This window comes from Cloeon dipterum, chromosome 3 (assembly GCF_949628265.1).
Source record: "Cloeon dipterum chromosome 3, ieCloDipt1.1, whole genome shotgun sequence".
Lineage (NCBI taxonomy): Eukaryota > Metazoa > Arthropoda > Insecta > Ephemeroptera > Baetidae > Cloeon > Cloeon dipterum.
In genome coordinates, this window is record NC_088788.1 from 27,567,990 (window position 1) to 27,588,636 (window position 20,647).

The 20,647-nt window shown below is 40.2% G+C and overlaps 2 protein-coding genes across 7 annotated transcripts in view; both read left to right on the forward strand.

Moving 5' to 3' along the window:
* Nucleotides 1-10,395, forward strand: part of Axn (protein axin) — a 30,444-nt gene extending 20,049 nt beyond the window's left edge. The window contains exons 1-16 of one of the 6 annotated variants that reach the window (XM_065486002.1): nucleotides 2,534-2,976; nucleotides 3,862-4,117; nucleotides 4,176-4,298; nucleotides 4,660-5,172; nucleotides 5,687-5,888; nucleotides 6,037-6,225; nucleotides 6,490-6,598; nucleotides 6,655-6,762; nucleotides 6,896-7,070; nucleotides 7,127-7,230; nucleotides 7,340-7,450; nucleotides 7,511-7,782; nucleotides 7,940-8,077; nucleotides 8,391-8,648; nucleotides 9,090-9,347; nucleotides 9,410-10,395. In XM_065486002.1, coding sequence (XP_065342074.1) covers nucleotides 3,961-4,117; nucleotides 4,176-4,298; nucleotides 4,660-5,172; nucleotides 5,687-5,888; nucleotides 6,037-6,225; nucleotides 6,490-6,598; nucleotides 6,655-6,762; nucleotides 6,896-7,070; nucleotides 7,127-7,230; nucleotides 7,340-7,450; nucleotides 7,511-7,782; nucleotides 7,940-8,077; nucleotides 8,391-8,648; nucleotides 9,090-9,347; nucleotides 9,410-9,536 — 2,844 coding nt within the window. In that variant the 5' untranslated portion in view covers nucleotides 2,534-2,976; nucleotides 3,862-3,960 and the 3' untranslated portion in view covers nucleotides 9,537-10,395. Of the gene's footprint in view, nucleotides 1-2,533; nucleotides 2,977-3,027; nucleotides 3,329-3,861; nucleotides 4,118-4,175; nucleotides 4,299-4,659; nucleotides 5,173-5,686; nucleotides 5,889-6,036; nucleotides 6,226-6,489; nucleotides 6,599-6,654; nucleotides 6,763-6,895; nucleotides 7,071-7,126; nucleotides 7,231-7,339; nucleotides 7,451-7,510; nucleotides 7,783-7,939; nucleotides 8,078-8,390; nucleotides 8,649-9,089; nucleotides 9,348-9,409 lie in introns of those variants that run through there. The other 5 variants (XM_065486003.1, XM_065486001.1, XM_065486004.1 and 2 more) reach the window with 5 other exon arrangements.
* A 1,352-nt stretch (nucleotides 10,396-11,747) lies between these two features.
* Nucleotides 11,748-20,646, forward strand: LOC135940897 (uncharacterized). The gene is made up of 7 exons (XM_065486014.1): nucleotides 11,748-12,021; nucleotides 13,739-13,819; nucleotides 13,923-13,991; nucleotides 14,676-14,944; nucleotides 14,999-15,157; nucleotides 15,605-16,233; nucleotides 17,584-20,646. The coding sequence occupies exons 1-7, from the start codon at nucleotides 11,884-11,886 to the stop codon at nucleotides 17,853-17,855; spliced, it is 1,617 nt and encodes a 538-aa protein (XP_065342086.1). The 5' UTR covers nucleotides 11,748-11,883; the 3' UTR covers nucleotides 17,856-20,646.
* The last annotated feature ends 1 nt before the right edge of the window (nucleotide 20,647 follows it).

Sequence of the window (20,647 nt, forward strand, 5' to 3'; positions counted from 1 at the left end):
GGTAAAATCAGAGGAGGAGGCGAACGAGCGAGCCAGCGCGAGAGCGAGCGCCCAACCAAAAGAACAAAAAAGATGCAGACTCGGTATTCAACTTTTAACGCCTGGGCCTCCACACTCGAAGAAACTGAAAATTATCCGCCACTGCTGCCGCGGCGGTGAATCCACTTTAATAAATTTTTATCACTTACCATAAAAACGCCACAGAAATTTGAAAGGAAGCTCTCAGAGCAGGGAATTCCTTCCACGCCTTGTTGTTTTTGTCAATCGGGAAAGCGCGCAATAAAACCGATGAGTTGGTTTACATATGTATAATTTGGAGGGCGCGAAAGAGTGTCACTCAGTCAGTTTCTGGCTCAATTATTCAGTGATGTTAAAAGCCTCCATCTATTATGCACACTCCATTTGACTGGTAAAAGCCTCATCCATTTTGCAATCATTTGACATGTCTCTCCACTCTCTGGGCTGATACGAAAGCTGGAAAGAAGCTGGTTCTGTGGCGGTCGCCTCTCTTCTTCTCGTCTCTTTTGTCTCGCCGGCCGACCAGTCGTTCCTTCAGTCCGCACAGATATTTTACTTATAGTAGGCTGAACAAGACCTTGGACGCGCTGAGAGCTGGATTTATAATGATATTCCATCATGCTTGTCTATCATCGCCGCCGAAAATCTGCATTCGCCTTTGTGCCCTGAGATTTTCGCCGCTGATTGCAAGCGCGAAAAGTAGTCGTGCAAAATTTTTGCCTACTGCCAAAATGATTCTCCTTTCTATTTTGCGGGCAGCAGTTGACAGAATATTTTTCAGCGCCCCCATCAAGTGTTGTTGAATTATTTCTACTCAGCTGGCTCTCGCGAGGCGATCCTCGTTTTGGTCGGCGAACTGTTGGTCCGTGTTTCTCACTCAAGCAAGTAAAAATTGCAAAATTTGTGGTTGATTTTGCTCAATGGGAGCAGGCATTCTTCAACGTAAGTTATTGGATTGTTTACTGTATTGCAGTGGCTTATTCTGTTAATCGCATGACCTGAAAGCATTTGCATTATTTACTGGCACTGTCAAATTTGTTGATAAAATTTTGTCATTTTAAACATGTGTCAGAGTTCTTGGGTCTTATTAACTTGGCAGGATTCTTAAAAATTAATTGCGTGGTTTACAACTCAAATAAGACAGTTGCTGTTACGTACAAAATTGTCTTGTTTGTTGATGCACGTACACATTCTTTGGGAAAAATTATGAAAACAAGGAATTTTGGGCTCGCCTACTGAGTTGATGTAGGATTTAAAAATTCCATCATCCGTCTTCACAGCTGATAATTTTATTTGGCCCAGCGGCGTCGGCGTTGGACTCGCTTTGATGCTCACTCGGCATTTTAGGTGTTGGAAATAGACATCATCGCGATGATTCCCGCTGCTGTCAACGTTCTTTATAGTTTCTCGGCATTTTTGAATACATCAAGGATGCTCGCTGCTCATCTAAAGTTAGCCGTCATCGCATCTTCTAATTTTGGTAGGAGCCACCAAGCGGCGCTCGCTTTTTCACATGGCCGGCCAGCAGCGAGCGATGCTTGGAAGGAGAGAGAGCTTCCCTCACGCACATAAACACAGCCGGCATGGAGCCCAACCGCTAGCTTGTGAACCTCTCTCCGCTTGCTTTTCACTCATACACACGTTTCTTTCATTCAAGCTCCGCATTAATTTTAAATTCAATGCTGCTCACTTTTGCCCTGAGACTGAAATTTTGCTTGCTTGCAGACGCAGACGCCGCAAAAGAGAGTAAGGAGAAGTCAGTCGCCTCAGAGAACATGACTGCCTGGCTGGCTTTTGTACTTTGCAACTGCTGCTGCTGCTGCCGCTCGCCTTTCAGAGACACCCACTGACTCCAGTTTCATCGAGCTGAAGAGGAGTTGTCTTTCTGCTGCAGTGCATTCGCTCACCCAACCGTCCATGCACACACTCCTTTTAAGTCTGCTAATTTTCACACTGCAACCATTTGGGAAAAATTTGAATTTAGATGCTATCCCGTGTCACGTGCCAAGCAGTTTCCCTTTTTCGCTACTTAATTATTCAAACACCCCTTTTGGAGCTGGGGTTACTTTCTTGTTTGTGTCATGAGCCCTCTGTGTGTGCACAACAGCAGCATATATAATTAATTTATGAGCTCATCCACCCCTGAAAGTGGAATTTTTAACAAGATGTGTCCGTTTCTGCAATAATTTTTCCACTAAATGCTCAGGGTTGTTAAATATTGCCTGCTAATTACAGTCCCAGATTTTTAATAACCTGAGATCGTTGATATTATTCTGATGCATAATTAAAAGAATTAATACATTGGTAGAGAAGATTAATAGTTTTGGCATCTTCGTACTTGATACGCTAATTTAAAATATCTAAGCAGCAGGTCAAAAATTTCACAAAATGAATTTCGTTTTGTCGCTCATCTCTCTATGAACTGCCTAAAACCTCCAAAATCATATCTCATAAGAAAAAATGTAAAACGAAATCCTACTAGAAAATTTCTAAAAATTGCACAGTGTAGTTAAGATTAATTATAAATGCTCACATGCAAATGGCTGGTGCTGCAAACTGCAAAGTAGTTAGTTGGAGGCTGGCTGGCAAGTCGCTCAAGTGGCTTGCTCAACAGTCTGCGTGCTACTGCCCTGCAAACGTGTTTGCCAGCCAACCCTCCTGTTCCCATTCCCATTGTACGCACCTGATATTCATTTCTGGCCCGCTGCTCAATTATTTTACCTGCCAATCATAACCTGGCTTACAAACCCCCTCCCCCAACAAATCCGTTTTTTTAGCAGGAAATTCATATTTAATATCTCCATTGTGCGCCAGCAGCCGCAGCTTCGCAAAGTACAAGCCGGGGTATGTTCTCTATTGTGTCTGCCTGCTCAATTCATTTTATCCAAATGATTTCAGCCTTGGAGCCTGAAGCCGCGTCTTTCTTCGCCAACATGGCTTCGGATCATTAATTTGAGGGCGAGTGAATTATTTTCTATGGGAGGATGGAATCGAGGGTGGTTTCTCCCCCTCAAGAGTGAATCACGCCGATTGTGATTGGGAGTTGGTACCCGAATGCTGCTCGGGACGCATATTCTGCGCAGCTGTATTTACGGGCAGGCTCGCTTGCTCTTTTGCGCATTCGGTGATGACTCGGGCGACGGATTCCTCTTGTTGGCTTTTGGTCAATAGTTCGATAGCAGCCGAGCGTATTGCAAGTCGTCTCTGTTTCTTCTGCCAAAAAACCTGTCTTACCTGAGGGGTCCCTAGCCGAAACGAATTGGAGCAGTCTCTCTATTGTTCTGTCAATCATAATTCTTCTATGATGAGGGTAAATATTGCTGCATTGTTGGCTGTTTATTTCTACAAAGCTTCCATTCATCGCTCGTGAGTGGAGAGTTTGAAGCCCGAATGAGCTCACAGCTCCAGCGAACACCGTCCGGGTATTCCAGCTCAGCTCTTTGTCTTTGTGTTTTCACTTTTGACTGAAGATGAGCATCGCAGGCGCCTACAAGAGGCAGAGGAAAGCAGTTTGTCTGCAGCAAAGATGGCTGGGTCGAAGCCAAGCATCCCCCTCTCCGAAGGCAGCCGGACGCCGTATCGATCTCCGGGTCGAGCATCATCGGGCCGCCCCGAACCCACCTCTCCCTTCCTCTTCAGAGCCACAATGGGAGAAGGCAGATCTGCCCTGCTGCGGGGCTGGCTGAATCAGCCTCTTTTCATCGATCCCTGCGCAGACTCTTTTGTGCTCCCTCATTTTTTATTATTTCTTATTTTCCATATGGCCGACTAATTATGCGCTCTGTAAAAAGTGGAAACTCTAGCCGTTGATCTCACTGAGCTGGTTTCTCCGTTTTCTTGCAGGTTGTTGAGTCACTGCAGCAGGTTCAGGAATGCTTGAAGCACGAGCTGATGCTGTGCCTGCTCTGAGCTCCGACCCCGTCCCGATCGAGAAGGGTCATAATGAGTCACCATTCGCTGCCGGCAACCACTGCGGGCACCGAACAGCGAGCCGACATCACCACTTCCATCTCCACCACCACTTGCTTCACGATGCCAGGCGCTTCACCAGAGGGCCTACTTACCTCTGATGAGAACTCTCCGCGGCCGCCAGTTTTAGGTACAGTGCAAACTAGCCTCATATCTCTAATGAGCTAATTTCAACGTTCACTTTACAGGCTGCGAACAAGAGCCTACGGCCAGCGGTACATCATTCTCTGAAGTTTCCAAGCCTGAATGGATGTCGTCATGCAGTTTCACTTATAATCCTCGGGACTATCACATAGGAAATAGTACGTTTGGTAAATTGCGCAAACAAAATATTTTTTCATAAATATCACTATGTTCTCTTTTCAAACAATTCATTTCACAAGATTTGAACTGAAGAAAAAATCGCTCTGTAAAAACAAGTCAAATTCAACAATTTCAACATCAAATCTTCTTTCAAATCAGTTTCCTAAAAGTTAAGTGAAACAAAATAGTTAAAGATTTGACATTTTGGTAAACAATACTAACCCTAAACCATCCCAACCAATTAAGATGCTAATTAAGTTTGGCCTTAACTTCATGACAAATTATTTGTTATTCTTGCTATTAAATTTGTTCACCATCAGATTAAATTATTATTAGTTTCTCTCAAAAAGTAAATAAATTTTTTCACAGCACAATATGCAGATTCCAGTCGAGTCTCTTTGCCAGGAGTTAGTGACAGAGCCACCTCTAGCAACTTCCCGGAGATCCCATCCTGTCTCCTGTGGGCCAAATCTCTGACTCACCTTCTAGAAGACCCCACTGGCTCTGAACTCTTTGTTGACTTCTTAACGGAAGAAAAATGCAAGTCCAACCTCAACTTCTGGTTTGCTTGTGAAGGCATGAAGAATCAGCCCAATGAGAGAGCGGCAAAAATGATGCGCGTCGTATACCGTACTTACATCAAGTACAACCCAGCAACAGCAAAACACCAAACCATTAATTTGGACGAAAGGGTGCGCAAGAAGGTGATCGCGAAGATGGAAGGATTTCCCAAGGATCCAACTTATCTAGACAGGCATTTGTTTGATGAAGCTCAGCGCTCGGTCATGATGTACATCAACGAAAACGAATATCAAATGTTCTTGCGTTCAGAGACATATATTCGGCATGTGCGTGCTATGCAGAGCAGAGCATTGGGAGACGGTGAGAATTAACCTAAATGATTCAATATTCATTCCTGGTCTTAATTTCCATGAATGTTAGAGCTTATGTACAGTGATGATATTGTGGCGGCCCATCACACCATAATATTAAATTTAATTTAAATACCTAATCACCTCCACAACTTAAACAAATCAAAGGACCAATATTAACTCAAGAATTGAATGCCATTTTGGTGAAAATCTAATTTTTTCATGATTATTATTGTCTTATATAAGTGCCTCAGAAAAGTCAATAGTTAAAAACAAATCTGTCGACACAAACCTGTTTTCTCAAACCAAAATCTGATTGAAATAGTGCGTCAATAATTTGTTCTCTCTGGTTGCAGCACAGCTACAAATCAGCTAGCTAAAATTTCAAGAGAATTTTGCACAATCCATTTTCGCTATTTGTGCATTTCTGTTTACTTAAAATAGTATAATCAAAATATAATTCTCTTGAAGATCAATTTTCTTGTGCAGTAAAATTGATTTTACCTTTAATGACTTGCTTATAGGGAGTGAAGAGGAATGCAGCAGCTCCTCAAGCAGCAACGGCAAAGAACTGACAGCCCCTATGGGGCTGCTGCCCACACTGCATGAAGACTCTGAACTGCAAGTAGCTTATCGCACTGATGCATCCCTCAGCCTCACCAAAAGCCATCTGAGGGCAACTCAGAATGAAAGAGCTTTAGAGTCGCGGCCTCTACCTGAAGCCAGGTTTGTTTTACAATCCTTTGTGGCATGCATTCAAAAGCGCATCACTTGTACATATTGTGTATGCCCTGAGTGTTTTACATTTGCACAAATTTGTTCCAGTTTCATTTTGTTTACTTTCGAAATTTTATTGTTTTATGTTGCTGAGTAGTATGTACGTCCAATTAAAAAAGGCTGCGACAAGCATGACGTCAATGGTTCCCAACCCCTACCATGTGCCCTCACGGCAGTCTTTTCTCTACTCCTCCTACAATCCTGTGTCCAGGCAGGACAGCGAACTCCAGAGCCTCAGTTCAGACGCTTACACATCTGATAGCGCCTCAGTTACTAACAGCTCTGCGTAAGTAGTTTCCATGAACCTCTAGCAAAGCTCCAGTAAAACCAGCCTTGTTTAATCTGCCTCCTAATTTTGTACATTATGCTAAAGCTGAGATTTTTCGCATATTACAGGCTTTATTATATTTATTCATTTTATTTATTTCTTCGCACGGTTTTTTCAATTGTGAACTTAAATTAGAAACTTGCAGATATTTCTAAATGGCCCATACTGCTGTAAAAATACTGCCTAAGAAACTTTAGTATATTTTATACTCCGGTTTTTCAGTGATGGCAGTCGCTATAGGTCTATAAAAAAGCAAAGTAAGCCAATCAACAAAGAGCCCTTCCTGGACATAACAATCATCCCCCGCACGCAAAGGATTCCTAGAGAAAATGTAAGTGTTCAAGAGGAAAAACATTGATGTTGCTAGCTAACATATCTGTTTCTTAGTTGAAGCCTATGAAGCCTGAAGAATTTTTCAAGATCTTGTTAGCGAAACTTGAAATAGTTGCAAAGGAAAGAGAACTGGAAGAGCAGCTGGATAAGAAATTATTCCAGGTAAGACTAACTCCATGGCGTACGCAAATAAACGCGATTTTCTGCCTTGATTAATATCTGCCAAAATTTTAAATGGCAGTTTTAAACTGATGGCAGTTTATTTAATTATTCAAAAAATGAATTTAATTTGCAGGGTGAGTGTGGGGGAGAGGAGATGGTAACAACTAGTGAACATGGAGACTCAAAGCAGTTAGAAGAAACTTTTGAAGATAGCTTGCTGATAGGTGACAAAGGAATGCCTTCCTCCGCCCTGCCTTCTTCTGCCCCTGCTGATAGACTGAATAGCGCTGATGATCAATCCATACTCGGTAATGTGCAATGGAAACTCAGTAGTTACAGATACTCATTGTTTTTCCTCTCACAGATATGCATGTCTCAAGAATTTGGCCTTCCATCACCCCTGTAATGGTATCCCCAAGAGCTAGTTCTCCAGACAGTTGGAGGACAGCGACGACCCTCCCTATGAGGGTAAGCTGCATTTTTAATCAATTTTTTATTCCTTGTACCATAGTGTAGTTTCTTTGTGTCATTTTCAAATTTTTTATTTGATATTAAACATTCACAAATTCTTTCTCAGGGAGGACTCCAGTCGCTGCAATCTCCTACGCCCAATTCTTTACCAGCCTTCTCTGCAGCTGCAGCTCAACATCATACCAAAATGTATGCAAGGCATACACGAAAGGACAAGGTAAACAATCAGATTTTGGGACGCCTGGACATTTAATTTAACAAATTTTGTGTTTCTTAGGATGGTGTGTCGACCCTGTCTGCCGATTCAGGCAACGTTCGCGACTATATGGACTCCAGTCACCGTCCCTTCATTCCGAAGTCCAAATCAATGCCTGACTGTGGCGGCCAGCAACCGGTCGAGCCCTATGCCACCCAGGGCCACGCATCACGCATGTTCAGCAAGGAGTCAATGACGGGTAAACCTAGCAGCACGCGTCGAACCTTGACTGACCAGAGTGATAGCGGTGTCAGTGTTGTGTCTGAAACGCCTTCTTGCCAGACTAAGGACAGGTAAATGTTTTAATTTTCTAGATATTATTTCAAAGGCAGAGTGAAGTCACCTAAAGAATGCATTATTTGCGCTCTCGTCATTATAAACAAAACCTTAATCCTTAATTTAAAGAATGTTACTTGTTTACTTGTAACTCATATCTAATTTACAAATTAGCCGTGTGATGTACTGGCTCCTTCAAAACGAGGCTGGGCAAGTGATTGGCAATGCTGGATATTCGCACAGCGATTCATCCTCAAAGCATAAGAGCAGTAGATCTGGAGGAGCTTCTGCCTCAAACACCCAGAGACAAGCGTACGTTTGGTTTCCAATGTATGGATTCGAAATTTACGCTCATGTTTTGCTCAACAAAGTGCAAGAATAATTAAATTTTTTTGTTCTATAGGGAAAAGTGAGCTCATAACTATCAATTTATTTTGCAATCATTTGCATGCTCTATTTTTAAACAATATTTGGCTTTGATTCATTTGTAAAACAATTGTTCAAACGCAAGTTCTTATTTTATGTTTTAATGATAAATCCATAGCTGCTTTAAAGGCAAGTAGGGAGCGTTTCAGTATTTTTTCAAATTTGAAAATATGTGCACTAATAATAATGTGAATAACAGGAGGACCAGCAAAAAATCGAGTGGTGGCACAGGCTCAAGGTCTGGATCGCAAGAAAGGAGTTCAGCTCTGCTCACGTCTTTCAAGAAAGGAGCGACGTGGTGTGATGCACCAAAGCAACCCTTTGTTGCCGACCCCAGTATGCCGCCTATTGACAATCCGCACACACCCACTCAGCTGGAGGAAGCGAGAAGAAGGTTAGAGGATAACCTGAAGGCAGAGGAGGCGAGATTGAAGGCGAAATCTATTGTCAGGCAAAGGTACTTAACCATGTTGATTTTTCTTAATCGTTTTTGCCTGGAGGAAGAGCATTTATTATTTTTTAAGTTGATCCTTAAACAAATAAAATAGTATGTAAAAAAATGTTGGGGCCAAAGCCAGAGCTGCCCTAAATTGTCTAAACTGGTAAAATGTACTTAAAACATACCAGAAACAATTTTTTAGGCTCATGAATTGTCTCCTGGCACTAAAGTGGATGTGTTATGATGAGTATAATTTAAATAAACGTAACTCTTTTATCCTTCTAATTGTGCATTTATTAACATGACTTTGTGGATTTGCCAAGCTCTCCTAAGCACTTAAAATATGGTTGCCAGCTGCAAACTCATAGCCATTAATATATGGTCTTTTCAATGTTGCAAATAGTTCATTCAGTGGATCATTGCAGTCATTTATTTTAACTCTTGATCTCATGGATGCAGGTTCGGGATAGCGTTGCCAGGCAAATCGCTTCCGCTTTCGCCAAGTACAGAGCAATCAAGTGGCAGTGGACATTCCACCCTGAAGAAGAACCCTCCCCCCTCTAGTTTGGTGTCCACCCTGAGCAGAGCCCCGTCTGAATACACGACAGTTGTGTTTACATTCTGCGACGAGGCAGTGCCATACAGGACCAAAATAACCAACAAGCACCTCACACTGCGAGAGTTCAAGGAGCTGTTGCCTAAGAAGGGAACTTACAGGTAAACCTCAACTTCAGTTTTAAACGTGGCCAGTTGAGCTAACATTCCAACCCATTCCATAGGTATTTCTTCAAAACCGAGTGTGATGATGTAGATACCAAGGTTGTCAACGAGGAAGTTATGGATGACAATGAAATTGTGCCCCTGATGGAAGGAAAAGTCATGGCCCAAGTGAAACCAGTCGAGTGAATGGACGCTAGAAGAAAGTTATTTTTTTGACATAAAGATAGAAAATGACAACATCCTGCGCCCTAAAATATTGTGCCTTGCAAATATTTTGAAATGTATTGTGTATCAAAATGTGCAACACCGTTGTTTATACCAAACTCGTAGGGATGACGACAAAAGAAAAGTGTACTGGTGCAATTGTTCCTGTGGACATGGCTCCATTCTCCAGACAGATTTTATATGAGGTAGCCTCAAAAAATAAACAATTGAAGTGAACGAATGAGGATTAATTTAATAAAAAGCGATTTTAGCCTTGCTCTCTTGGCAGCTCATTTCTTCATTTATTCTGTCGCAACATTCTCTTGTTCATAATATCTAAATTAGATGACTATCCATGGAATTATGATTTTAACTGTTACACTCAGGGAACTCGTAACTTTTAATTGTTAATTTTTACTCGCCCTTGTACAGCAGAGAGGTAAAATTTGATCGCGAGATTTTCATAGGGCAAAGCATCTAAAGTATTGACTACTTGACAATAATTAGTAAAAAGGAAAGTGGTTGTTTCCATATTCAGCTGCCAACACTTGAGCCACAAATTATGATTCTTGCCATAATATTACATCGAATGATTGCTCTAGGTCTTATGTATGAATTGGGTTGTAAAGTCTCTATTGTTGCGCGCAAATGTTTTTGTACCTAATGAATTATGTAGTGCGTGGTGGAAATGAGTCAAATGGTTAAACTTGTGGACATCTCTCATTCAGCCAGTGTACACAGACATTATTCTTTTTTGTCCCAGCATTTTATTATTTATTTATTTAAGATAAACGAATATTACATGGTGATCAATAAAAATCTGTCTGTTATTTTGATTTAACCCCTTTGATATTATTCTCTGTATATCCTGTGCGCAGGAATTTTTAAGTGGATTTATGCAGGGCAGCAATTGAAAACTATTTGAATTTTTGGATCCAATAAGGAGTTGATTGATAAAGACTTTTGTAACATTCAAAATAGGATCTTGCTACAGTTAAAATTCAAAAATTTCTTATTTTCTCAAAACATGTGCTTGACTACATGTTCTAGGCAGATTTCGATTCCTCTCGTCAAGATCTATTCAACACTGTATGACACATAATGGGTTATTTTGAAATAAAATCAGATTTCACGTAGGGAGAAAAGTGTGCTAACTTTGCAGCCACTTTTCTCAAAAATTCACAACGCCACTTAAAATTAGGTCAATTTTTGCATCAACTGAATATGCTAAGGAACGTTTGGCAACAAGGATTTTCCAGGCTTTTGCCGTTTAATGCAGCAATCGACATGTTAGCAGATGTGTTTTATATTAAAATGAGGACAATAAGCTTTTTCTTTCAATAGAAAAATCCGAAAAATTTGTTCTGATAACAGTTCACAAACGACCGCCAGTGACCTAAAATATACATTTATTTTTCCTAAATTTAATATCATCTTAAGGTTTAGTCATAATTAATTTACCAAAACCAATGTAATGGTTCGATTGATATAACACTGGATTACGTTGCTTAACGGAATTAAAGGAATGGGAATGGCGTATTCCAGAGTAAAAACCCACAATCACGATATCAAAATAACACCAATGGTACGCACTTTCCTCGTGAGCACCATATTTGAACGGTGACTATTCGCGCCACCATTACGCTTATCCTCTAATCCGTATCAACCAAATTATCTCGGCCAAATGTGGCTGAAATCGCAGTCAATGACCGCTCGAGGCATTTAAACTCTAAACAAACACGCAATTTGACCATCGAGTGACACGATAAAAAAATGAGATTACGGGAAAAGTTTTCAGAATGAGAGAAATTTTGTGAAATAGAAAAATGTGTGCCCATAGATGGTGCGCAGGGAGGGGGCAATCGAGTCAGCCTGATGATAAAAAAAGACGACGACGAGACATGTGAAACTCAAACAAAGATAACAGAGTATCGGTGTTATTGAAGAGAAAGCGTACTGGTTTTTAAAAACCGGTTAATACAATCATTATCTGAACCATTTTACACAATGAAATATACCCTTTCAACTCAATAACATACTTAATTCATTTTAGAAAACCATTTTGAGTGTTCATAGAACACTCTACGCAAAAATGTACGTCCATTTGGTTCAAAAACAGCAACTTTCTAATTTTTTACATGATTAAAAACCGGTTAAAAAAGCATTAAAATATCGATAGAAGAATAATCGATGAGGAGGTGCCCCGTTTGTGCGGACTGGTGCTGCGAGAAGTGATGCTGATGCTGCATTGAGTGGAGTGTGAGAGAAGGAGGCCGCGAGCGAGCGCGAGCGTTTTCATGTGCGAAAAGTCGGCCGCCGATTAGTCAAAATGTGTAGTGTGCCGGCTAAATTCTACGAGCTGTGCCGACTGTGCTTGTCCTGCGACGGCGTCAAACTGTCCATCTTCGACGGCGAGGGCTCGCAGCGCAACTTTCCACTCAAAATCATGACGTGTCTTTCCGTCCTGGTACGCATCTGGCCCGGAGTCGGCCCCGTCGGCCGCCAACCGACCCCGCCGGCGTCGGCCGACCGGTCGGGCGGCCTCCAGGGTCCCGAAACGGGCCCGCGGTGGCCCCCGAACGGCGTCCGCAGCGCCCCCGGGGCCGCGACGGCCGAGTTTTTATCTTATCTAATTTTAGCCCGTGACATATCGCGTTTCCCGACTCCTCTTTTATCAGCGGGGCTGGCGAGCGGCTAAATTTGGCCGGTCACCTCCCGCGGGACCCCCGTGGGCCGCACGGGGGGCTTACCCCGGCCCCTGATAACGCGCAAGGCCGTGCGCGCTGTGATTTCACCGCCATTGGCGATTCGTTCGGGGAACTGCTGGCTGGCGCTGATAAAAAGTGCCGCAGCAGCCTCTATACTTTCCTATCGGCCGTGAATTCCGTGTTTTATTCACCGCGAGTCTCTCGCTCGTTTCTCTCTCTAATCGGTCCCACCGATCAGAGGTGTGTATATCCCGCCGTGATGCAACCCGCCGCTCTCGAGCTGCTTTCGATTTCGTCTCCGGGTCGGAAGTAGTCACATTTTAAGTGGCATAATTAAATTATTATAAACAATCTGATCGGAAATTATCATTTGCCAACACCTGTCGGAGAACGTGTTGCCTGTCACGTTGGTTTCCATTCTTGTTAGTAAACAATTTGTCCGACGGCACTGCCAAATTTTCCGTCTCGCCCGACCCTCAAATTTCAAGCCCAGGTGTCACCCTTTGGTGTTTATTTTCGGGCGGCGCGCTGAATGCATTACCGACTTCCTTGTGATCATCGCTTTATGCTGGATATTTATTTTTAGACAGATCTTGGCAGACAGTCTTATGCTTTGCTTTTTAAAAATATATCTTTGAAAACGCAGGTCATTATCTTATGAATCCTCGCTTGAAATTAACAACATTCAGGGCATTTTTATTTTGCCATTATTCATCTCCCTCTGATTCATTTATATCAAAATTAAAAAAAAATTTCTGACCAGATATTATTAATTTTATATAATCAAAAGTTAAGAATGTTGTTTTCTTAAGAAAATGGAAAACCTAAATTATCCCTTTGAAATTCCTACTTCGCGAGCAATATTTTATAATCTCAACAGAATCAGCTAATGTCGTGCTATTGCATCGACGACCTATTTTTTTTAAATTATCATACACGTCATATATTTAATTTTAATTTATTTTTGTACATTTTTCAACTCAAATAATGCAGTATTTTGTTTGATTTTCTCTCTATTTGTTTTTTTTAACATACAATTTGCTAAGAAAATTTATTTTGACAAATTTATCACAGTTTTAAAATAAACATAACCTATAATCAAAAAATAATATTACGTTATATATTGATTTAATCAATAATTTACACACCTGCCCCATAGAAAGAGGCAACTGAAAGTAAAAATTTGAGGCTTATTGTTTTGAAAAATTTCCTGATCATTTTCCTTCAAACCGTGTATCCATCAATAATTTTAAAAATGATTTTAATGTGTTAAAAATTTTCTAGCCGTTACATTGCTCACATATTTTTCCTTAAATTAATTATTTTCCGCAATTTCACCATCGCTACAAACGGAAGGTTTTGCAAAAATTTTAGTGCCAATAAACTGAAGGCTGTTGAGTTAACATACCAATTAAATTTTTTTACCACTTTTCGCACTTTTTCTTAATCCGGCAACACTCGTTTGTGGTGTTTCAGGTGTCTGAACATGACTTGCTGCCATCCTTGATATGCCACAGATGTGTTTACAAACTCGACGTGCTGTACGATTTCAGAGAGGTGCGTTTTTAGAGAGCGAGTGTTTTCCTGCGGAATTGTGTGACCCGCAGCCAAACAAACACTCTTCGCGTCAGCAGAATTCAACCAAATCGTTTTATTGCAGGTCTCGCGGAAATCAGATCTCATTCTGAAGCAATACCTGAATTACACGCAGCATTTATCAATCCGACCGGTAATTATACAATTTCTTTTTTCTCAAATTTTGGGGAAAATACAAAATAAAAGGAATATAATATGAAGTAAGATTTTCATATTTCTCGCAACTGAAAAAGTTAACAAGGGAAACGCACCTATTGAGTCGCAAAATGTTGTTTTTTCGCTTCAAGTGTTTGATGAAAGATGACAATTTCCAAAGGAATAGCTCCCGTTATTTATGGTTCACTAAAACCACGCCTGTAAAGTTAAAATTCTAAGAAATTTCAAATTGTCATCTTAAAAAGCGGTATGAATAAAAAAAACCATTCGAAATTTGGAAAAATATTGCAAATTTTAAACCTGTGCATTTTTTGATTTTTTGATAGAACTTAAATTAATTCATCTATCAAATGATGTAAATTGCTAAATGAATAAAAAATTGAATCTCAACAAATTTTGATTGAAAAAATTATTTTTTATAAAAACGTGCAAAATTAAATTTAAAGAAGAATAATTATATTTACTATTTTCAACTTTAATATTCCACAATAATTGCCGATCATTCTCTCAACACTAAAGAGTATAAAGAGCCATTTGATGACGGTGATAATATTGGTTGAATTAAAATTGCGTTCGCAATTATCAAAATGTTTCTTTAAAAAAATTATGGTAACTAAATTGCGTGACTTTGGCATGAACTAGAAATGCGTATCAATTTTAGAAGGAAGAAACAACAGAAGCTGGTGGCAGCTCTGGCGCTGAAGAAGATGATGCCCCAATGGAAACAGACGTGTCGAGATTTGTAAAAGTTGAGAGCGACGAGCCGCCAGATGAAGAGGAGAAATCAGTTCCTCCAGAGGGCAGCGAGTCTGAGCCTGAAGACGCAGAAGGTGCCCTCCACATTGTGCTAAATAGCGACCACGAAAGAGAAGAGGCAGAATTCAGTGACAGAGAAGACAATCATGCGCCTCGTGCGAACAACAACAAAATGTATGTGGTACTATTAAAACCGAAAGAATCTGACGAAATGATGGTTGTGCTTAGGATGCCAGCGCTAAAGAAGTTTACGAGGAAATTCTCGGAGGGCAGCTCTAAAATGAAAAAAGAAACAGGCGAGGCGGACAGTGCTTCCGAGGCAGCGTTGCAAGCGGAGAAATTTGTCAGAGACTTCCAGAAAAATGCCAGTTGGCTTCAGGATATGAGGTAACCAACTTTGCACGTGATCTGTGCGACAAAGCCGTTGGAGAATTTTTAAATTGGCATCTGCATGCTGGTTGTTTGATCTTTGAAAGTAAAATCAGCTCTTAAATCTGAAAATAGAACAAGGAACACTGCAAATGTGCTTATAATTCTGTACAAACAAAAATTTGATGACTCAAAACAGTTAACTATGTTTTCATAGTTAAAAAGCAACTCGACAAAGTTAGCTAAACAAAAGGGCTGATCTAAAAAGTTGAATTTAACAGATTAGCATCGTGAAGGTCGAGTTCCTATCACAAACAAATATATAATGATAGCACATCAAGGAAGAACAAGCTTCATCTCAATTAATTTAAATCGTTTATTTTGAATGTTACGTCGTGAATAAATTTTTACTTATTTTACATCTGCAAAGTTGATTCCTGACCGTGAATCTTCTCTACGTTTCAGGACATTTAAGGACAAAGATGACGAGAAAATGGAGATGAGTAGTCCGACGCAGCCATTCGATCTGCGTACCTTCATTTCACGCACTCAAACAACGCCTTGTTCGTCAACGTCTAAGTCGCCATCATCCTCTGGACTTGAGCTTCGAAGATCAGACGGCTCTGTCCTATTCCCGCGCGTCTCCGTCGCCGACATTCTTGCCTTGCAAGCGTCCCGCAGCCAGCAGCAGCAACAGCAGCAGCAGCATACGCACCAGGATGACCCTCCAGAGCAGTCTGAGTCAATGGACGCCGAACCGCACTTCTTGTCGCAGCTGGCCGGCGCCAAGGGTCCGCCGTGGAACGTCTTCAAGAAGCAGCCCAGCCTGGCCACAAAGCGGGTCGACCTGTGCTGCACCAACTGCGGCACAAAGACCACCACCATCTGGAGGAGGAATGCTGAAGGAGACATGGTGTGCAACGCGTGCGGACTCTACTTTAAGCTGCATGGCGTGAACCGGCCAGTAACCATGCGCAGGGACACAATCCACACGCGGAGGCGTCGGCCCAAGCGGCAGAGAACGCGCGGTGGTGGAGGTGGTGCCACCTCCGAGACCAACGGGGATCCCTTGGCCAGTCCTCCAGAGACAGAAGGTAAGAAGATTTTAAGAACTCTCCCATTTTCAGACCAATTCTTCTCACACTTGAAATTCTGAGATAAGTCTAATTTGTTTCTATACAATAATACTTTTTAATTAATATATCATTGTAATTTAATTTAAAGATTTACTCTTGTATGTAATGAAAAAGTTATGGGTCGTAAAAGTGAAATGAAAATTGTTTGACATCCAGCGATTCAGAATTTTCTGCAGTAAATTCTACGGTTATGGATTCTGTTTTGCAAGTTAAGTACTGGTGATGCAGTCTACTAAGTGATTGCTACAGCTTACTTTACTAAACGAGAACGTGTGATATAACTTAATCAACAATTTTTTCAATTTTTTCCGCCTATAATTTTTTAAGAAATGGGAGAAGACTTTGTAATAAATCAAATTTTAAGTATCGAAGTATCAAAATTCATTGACTTTTCATGCAAGTAGTTGTAACGGCAATAGGAAACATGATCTGGCGGAAAGTTCGCTTTGGTGCTTTTTAAAAATGTATCAAAGTCATTGAAGTACTATTCAACATAGTAAACATAGATCTGAATAGGTGAAAATTTTTCGACCTATAAGCAAGTTATGGAGCCTCAAAGTTATGGACTTTAACATGAGGATTGTTTCATAATCGAATTTCAAATCCAGTTTTTGCCCAACCATTTTTATTTTCAATAAGCGTACTCCACTCAATGAGACGATTGGAACGATGAGTAATTTTTCAACGTCCAGGTTTTTTTTGTCCATTTCCCGATAAATTTTTCGGTTAACCATTTCAGACCGTTAAAATTGTAAATAACTTGAATATGTGAAAAATGCGACGAATTTCTCTTTAATTGACAACGAGGATGAAGCCTGTTTTTAATTATATTCAACTTGAATATGGCTTGAGATAATTTATCCAAATTTTCTTAGCATCGTTAAACACAAAATAAACTTCATTTTCTGTTGAAATGAAAAAAGTTCCAAAGCGGACTTCCCTTGTGTTCTTTCAATGAAGCACAATTAATTTAATGAATGAAAGAATGCTTTTTACAACCGATCACAAACAGTTTGCTTTGTGTCAAACTTATGACGTCACCCCAACTAACTAAACTGGTGCTTGTCACCAAGCATTTTAGTAATGACAAAATTTTGCCTTTTTTGCCCAAGGGTGCAACAATTTTGCTTTTTTATCTTTCATGGAAACGTTGCGCGTGTGCAGGCAAACGAGATTACTTAAACCAATTTTTAAAGATGTGAACTTATCTTACCTGCTTGATTCGTTAAAACCATGATTCAATGCTATGTGTGTAAGTCGTTGTTGGTCCAAACAAATCGTTAATGCTTCATTTTTTCTCTTTCGCAGAGTCGTCGCCGCGACTCCAGCTTTCAAAGTCATTACTGTTTTCGCCAATGTTGCCAACCCTGACCGTCCGTGCCTCATCAAACTCATCGCTGCCTACCGGCCGTGACTCAGCCCGAGACTCGGCTTCCCCGGGGGAGCCCGATGACGAAGACGGCGCGGCCCTCGCGCTGGTGACAGTCAAGACAGAGCTCCACGAGTCAGACGAGGAGCAGGAGGAGCGCGAGGAGGGGCCCCTCAACCTTGCAGCCACCACCACCACCTCGTCCCTCTAGGGGTTGAGATCCCAACACCACGTTCGACGACGACCCGGAGACAGCCGTCTTCCGTCAATCAGCATGTGATCACCGCACTCTCTTCTCATCGCTCTCTATTTATTTCTGTATAGTATTATTTTGGAAATGATTTTTGTTTGTCCGTCCTCCATGTAACAAGCAATACTCGGAACGAATACTCAAAGTTAAGGTTGGGCGTAAATTTTACTGGGCGACTAGCACTTTTTGTCGTTGAAAATCAACTTGATACCCTTAAAAAATAGAGTGCCATAAAGAGATTATTGATTTGAAGGGAAATTGATCATCGGGAGGCAAATATTACAATTTAGAAAGTGTCATTCGTTGATGATGTGAAATATTTACCTTCTCTTAAGATGATTAAACCTTTCCTTGCACCATCAATCGTATTGGCTATTAAAGAACTTAAATTTCATGGGCAGAGTGAACAAGCCGTTTTTTTGTCTGAGACAGCAGAAAACTGGTAATTCCAGGGGAAATAATCTCGTCTTCTTGTATTTCCATTTTACCAAAATTGTAGCTATGCTTTTCAGGCTTTGTTCTCTGACGATCCCATCCTCTGAAATGAGAATCCCCACTTTTTAAACAAATTGTGGACCATTTGTTGGATATAATTAAGAATCACATTCCATTACAAGATATATCTTCCGAATTGAACAATCAGTGCTGCGCCGCCCAACCAACAGCTCTCTCTTCTATTGATTTTAGCTCTTAAGATTTGTAGACCTAAGACCGCGCCTTTTTTATTTTGAAATAATTTATTTTGCCATCACCCCCCTTCATTTAAATACTGCTACACAATTCGGTCAGAGCTACTTACGTAAATGTATGATTAACATTATGCCTTCAATTCGGAGACGGCTGTTTTGAAAGCTGTGTCGGCGGAATCTCTCAGCTGTGATACTAACCATCACAAACACAGGTGTAAACACATCTGAAGGACACTGAGCCAAAATTGGGTTCATCATCCTTCTCGCACGGATTCACGTTTAAATCAATTATTTATTGACTCAGCAACAATAATTAGTAACTCACAAAAAACACACACTCGAGTATGTATTATACTTTTGTGCTTAATGATACTTAATGAGAGTAACACCACTTGTCAATAATGTTGAGATAATTATTATGATATTACTACTACTACGATTACTACAGTAATTACCCACGCAGCAAGTATTTCATTACCATATAAGGTTTTTAGTTTTCTAAGCTACAGATTTGTATGAATCATTATTTAACTCTCGTTTATTGCCAGTTGAAGATTTATCTCATTTTTGTGTTTATTCTTTACTTTTTAGGACTGGAGTAATGATTGCGTAGTTGATTTTATTAACAAAACTCAGATTAATATTTAGTCTCTAGTATAGTTTGGACAGTTTCAACCGAAGGTGTTTGAATGACGGCAAGGGGAATCAATTATTTTGGATTTTAAAATTCTGTCTGAGGACTTCCTCATTTTGCAAGCAAGCATTTTTATTTTGATCTTTATTGCAAGCGCCGTGCTGAGAAGGTCTTGCTTTGGTAAAACACACGGCGCTTCCGCTGACTTTTTATTCATACTTATTTTGCCACGACAATATCACTTTTCTCAAATATTTTAGCTTTTGTGTTTGCTTCTATCTGGAGATGTAAATTTTGATATTTGAAAATGTGATAGCTCCCCTTCTTAAAATATTAATGTCTGTCCGGAAAATTTGGGAAAAACGTGAGACAGAATCAGAAATAATATGTTTGACCGTGTACCAGCAGAGCAATTTTAAATGTGATTATTTTACTTGGAATTATTGCACTTCTTAAAGAAAATTATTTTTGAAAAGATCTAAAGACTGAACGAGCAGGATATTAACGAAGGACACTAATACGAAGGATGTTTCTTAAAAACGAGTAGAACACGAATTTGTAAAATAATCGATACTAGAATTGTATAAAATGGAACAAGCCATGATCTGTGCCTTTGACGAAGTATTTTTAGTTATTCTTCCTACATTTGGCACAACAATCGAAGTTGACCGACCAAGGAATTTATTAAGCAAAACAATGCATTGCTGCACTTCGAAATGAGATCAGTATTGCTTCCCGACAGGCTCAGAGAGTTCACTGCTTAACTCAAGCCAGATTTTGTTACTTGCAACACTTGCCAGTTTTTGTGTAAACTACGAGATAATTTATGTAATTTGATTGATATTAATCACTACTAGTTGTACATCTGTGCCATGTATTTTTCATCGAGAGTAAATTTTTAAAGAATCTAATGCTTTATGTACTAACAAAATTTCAAAGTAACCAAGTAATGTGTTGTTTGAGACAGTAACACCCAGCAGTAATAATTAATCCTACACTATATAAATAGTATTTTTCAACACACAGACAAACACACACACACTCACATGCTCAACTCGCAGTAATAAAACGTAAGAATTCGTTTTGATTTTGCAAATGCCAGTAGAGTAAATTCTGAGCTCCTCTACCGATTTACTCATCATTATTAATGTTGCCAATTGCCAGCTCTCTTGTTAGCAGCTCTCTGATTAGTTAACACAGCATGTTATTATATTGAATGATCTGCAAATCATCTTATTTTCTCTCATTTTCGCAGCTGTATGTTTAAGTTGTATTTATTTTAATCAATCCAGCTTTTCAACATGGCTGAAAAACTTGTAAAGATTGTGGTCAGGGTTTTTTTAATTAACTTGTAAATTCTTGACTGCAAATTCAAAAGTGAAGCTTGTATAACAAATAAAATTTGAACACGAACTTGTTCATAAGCTAAT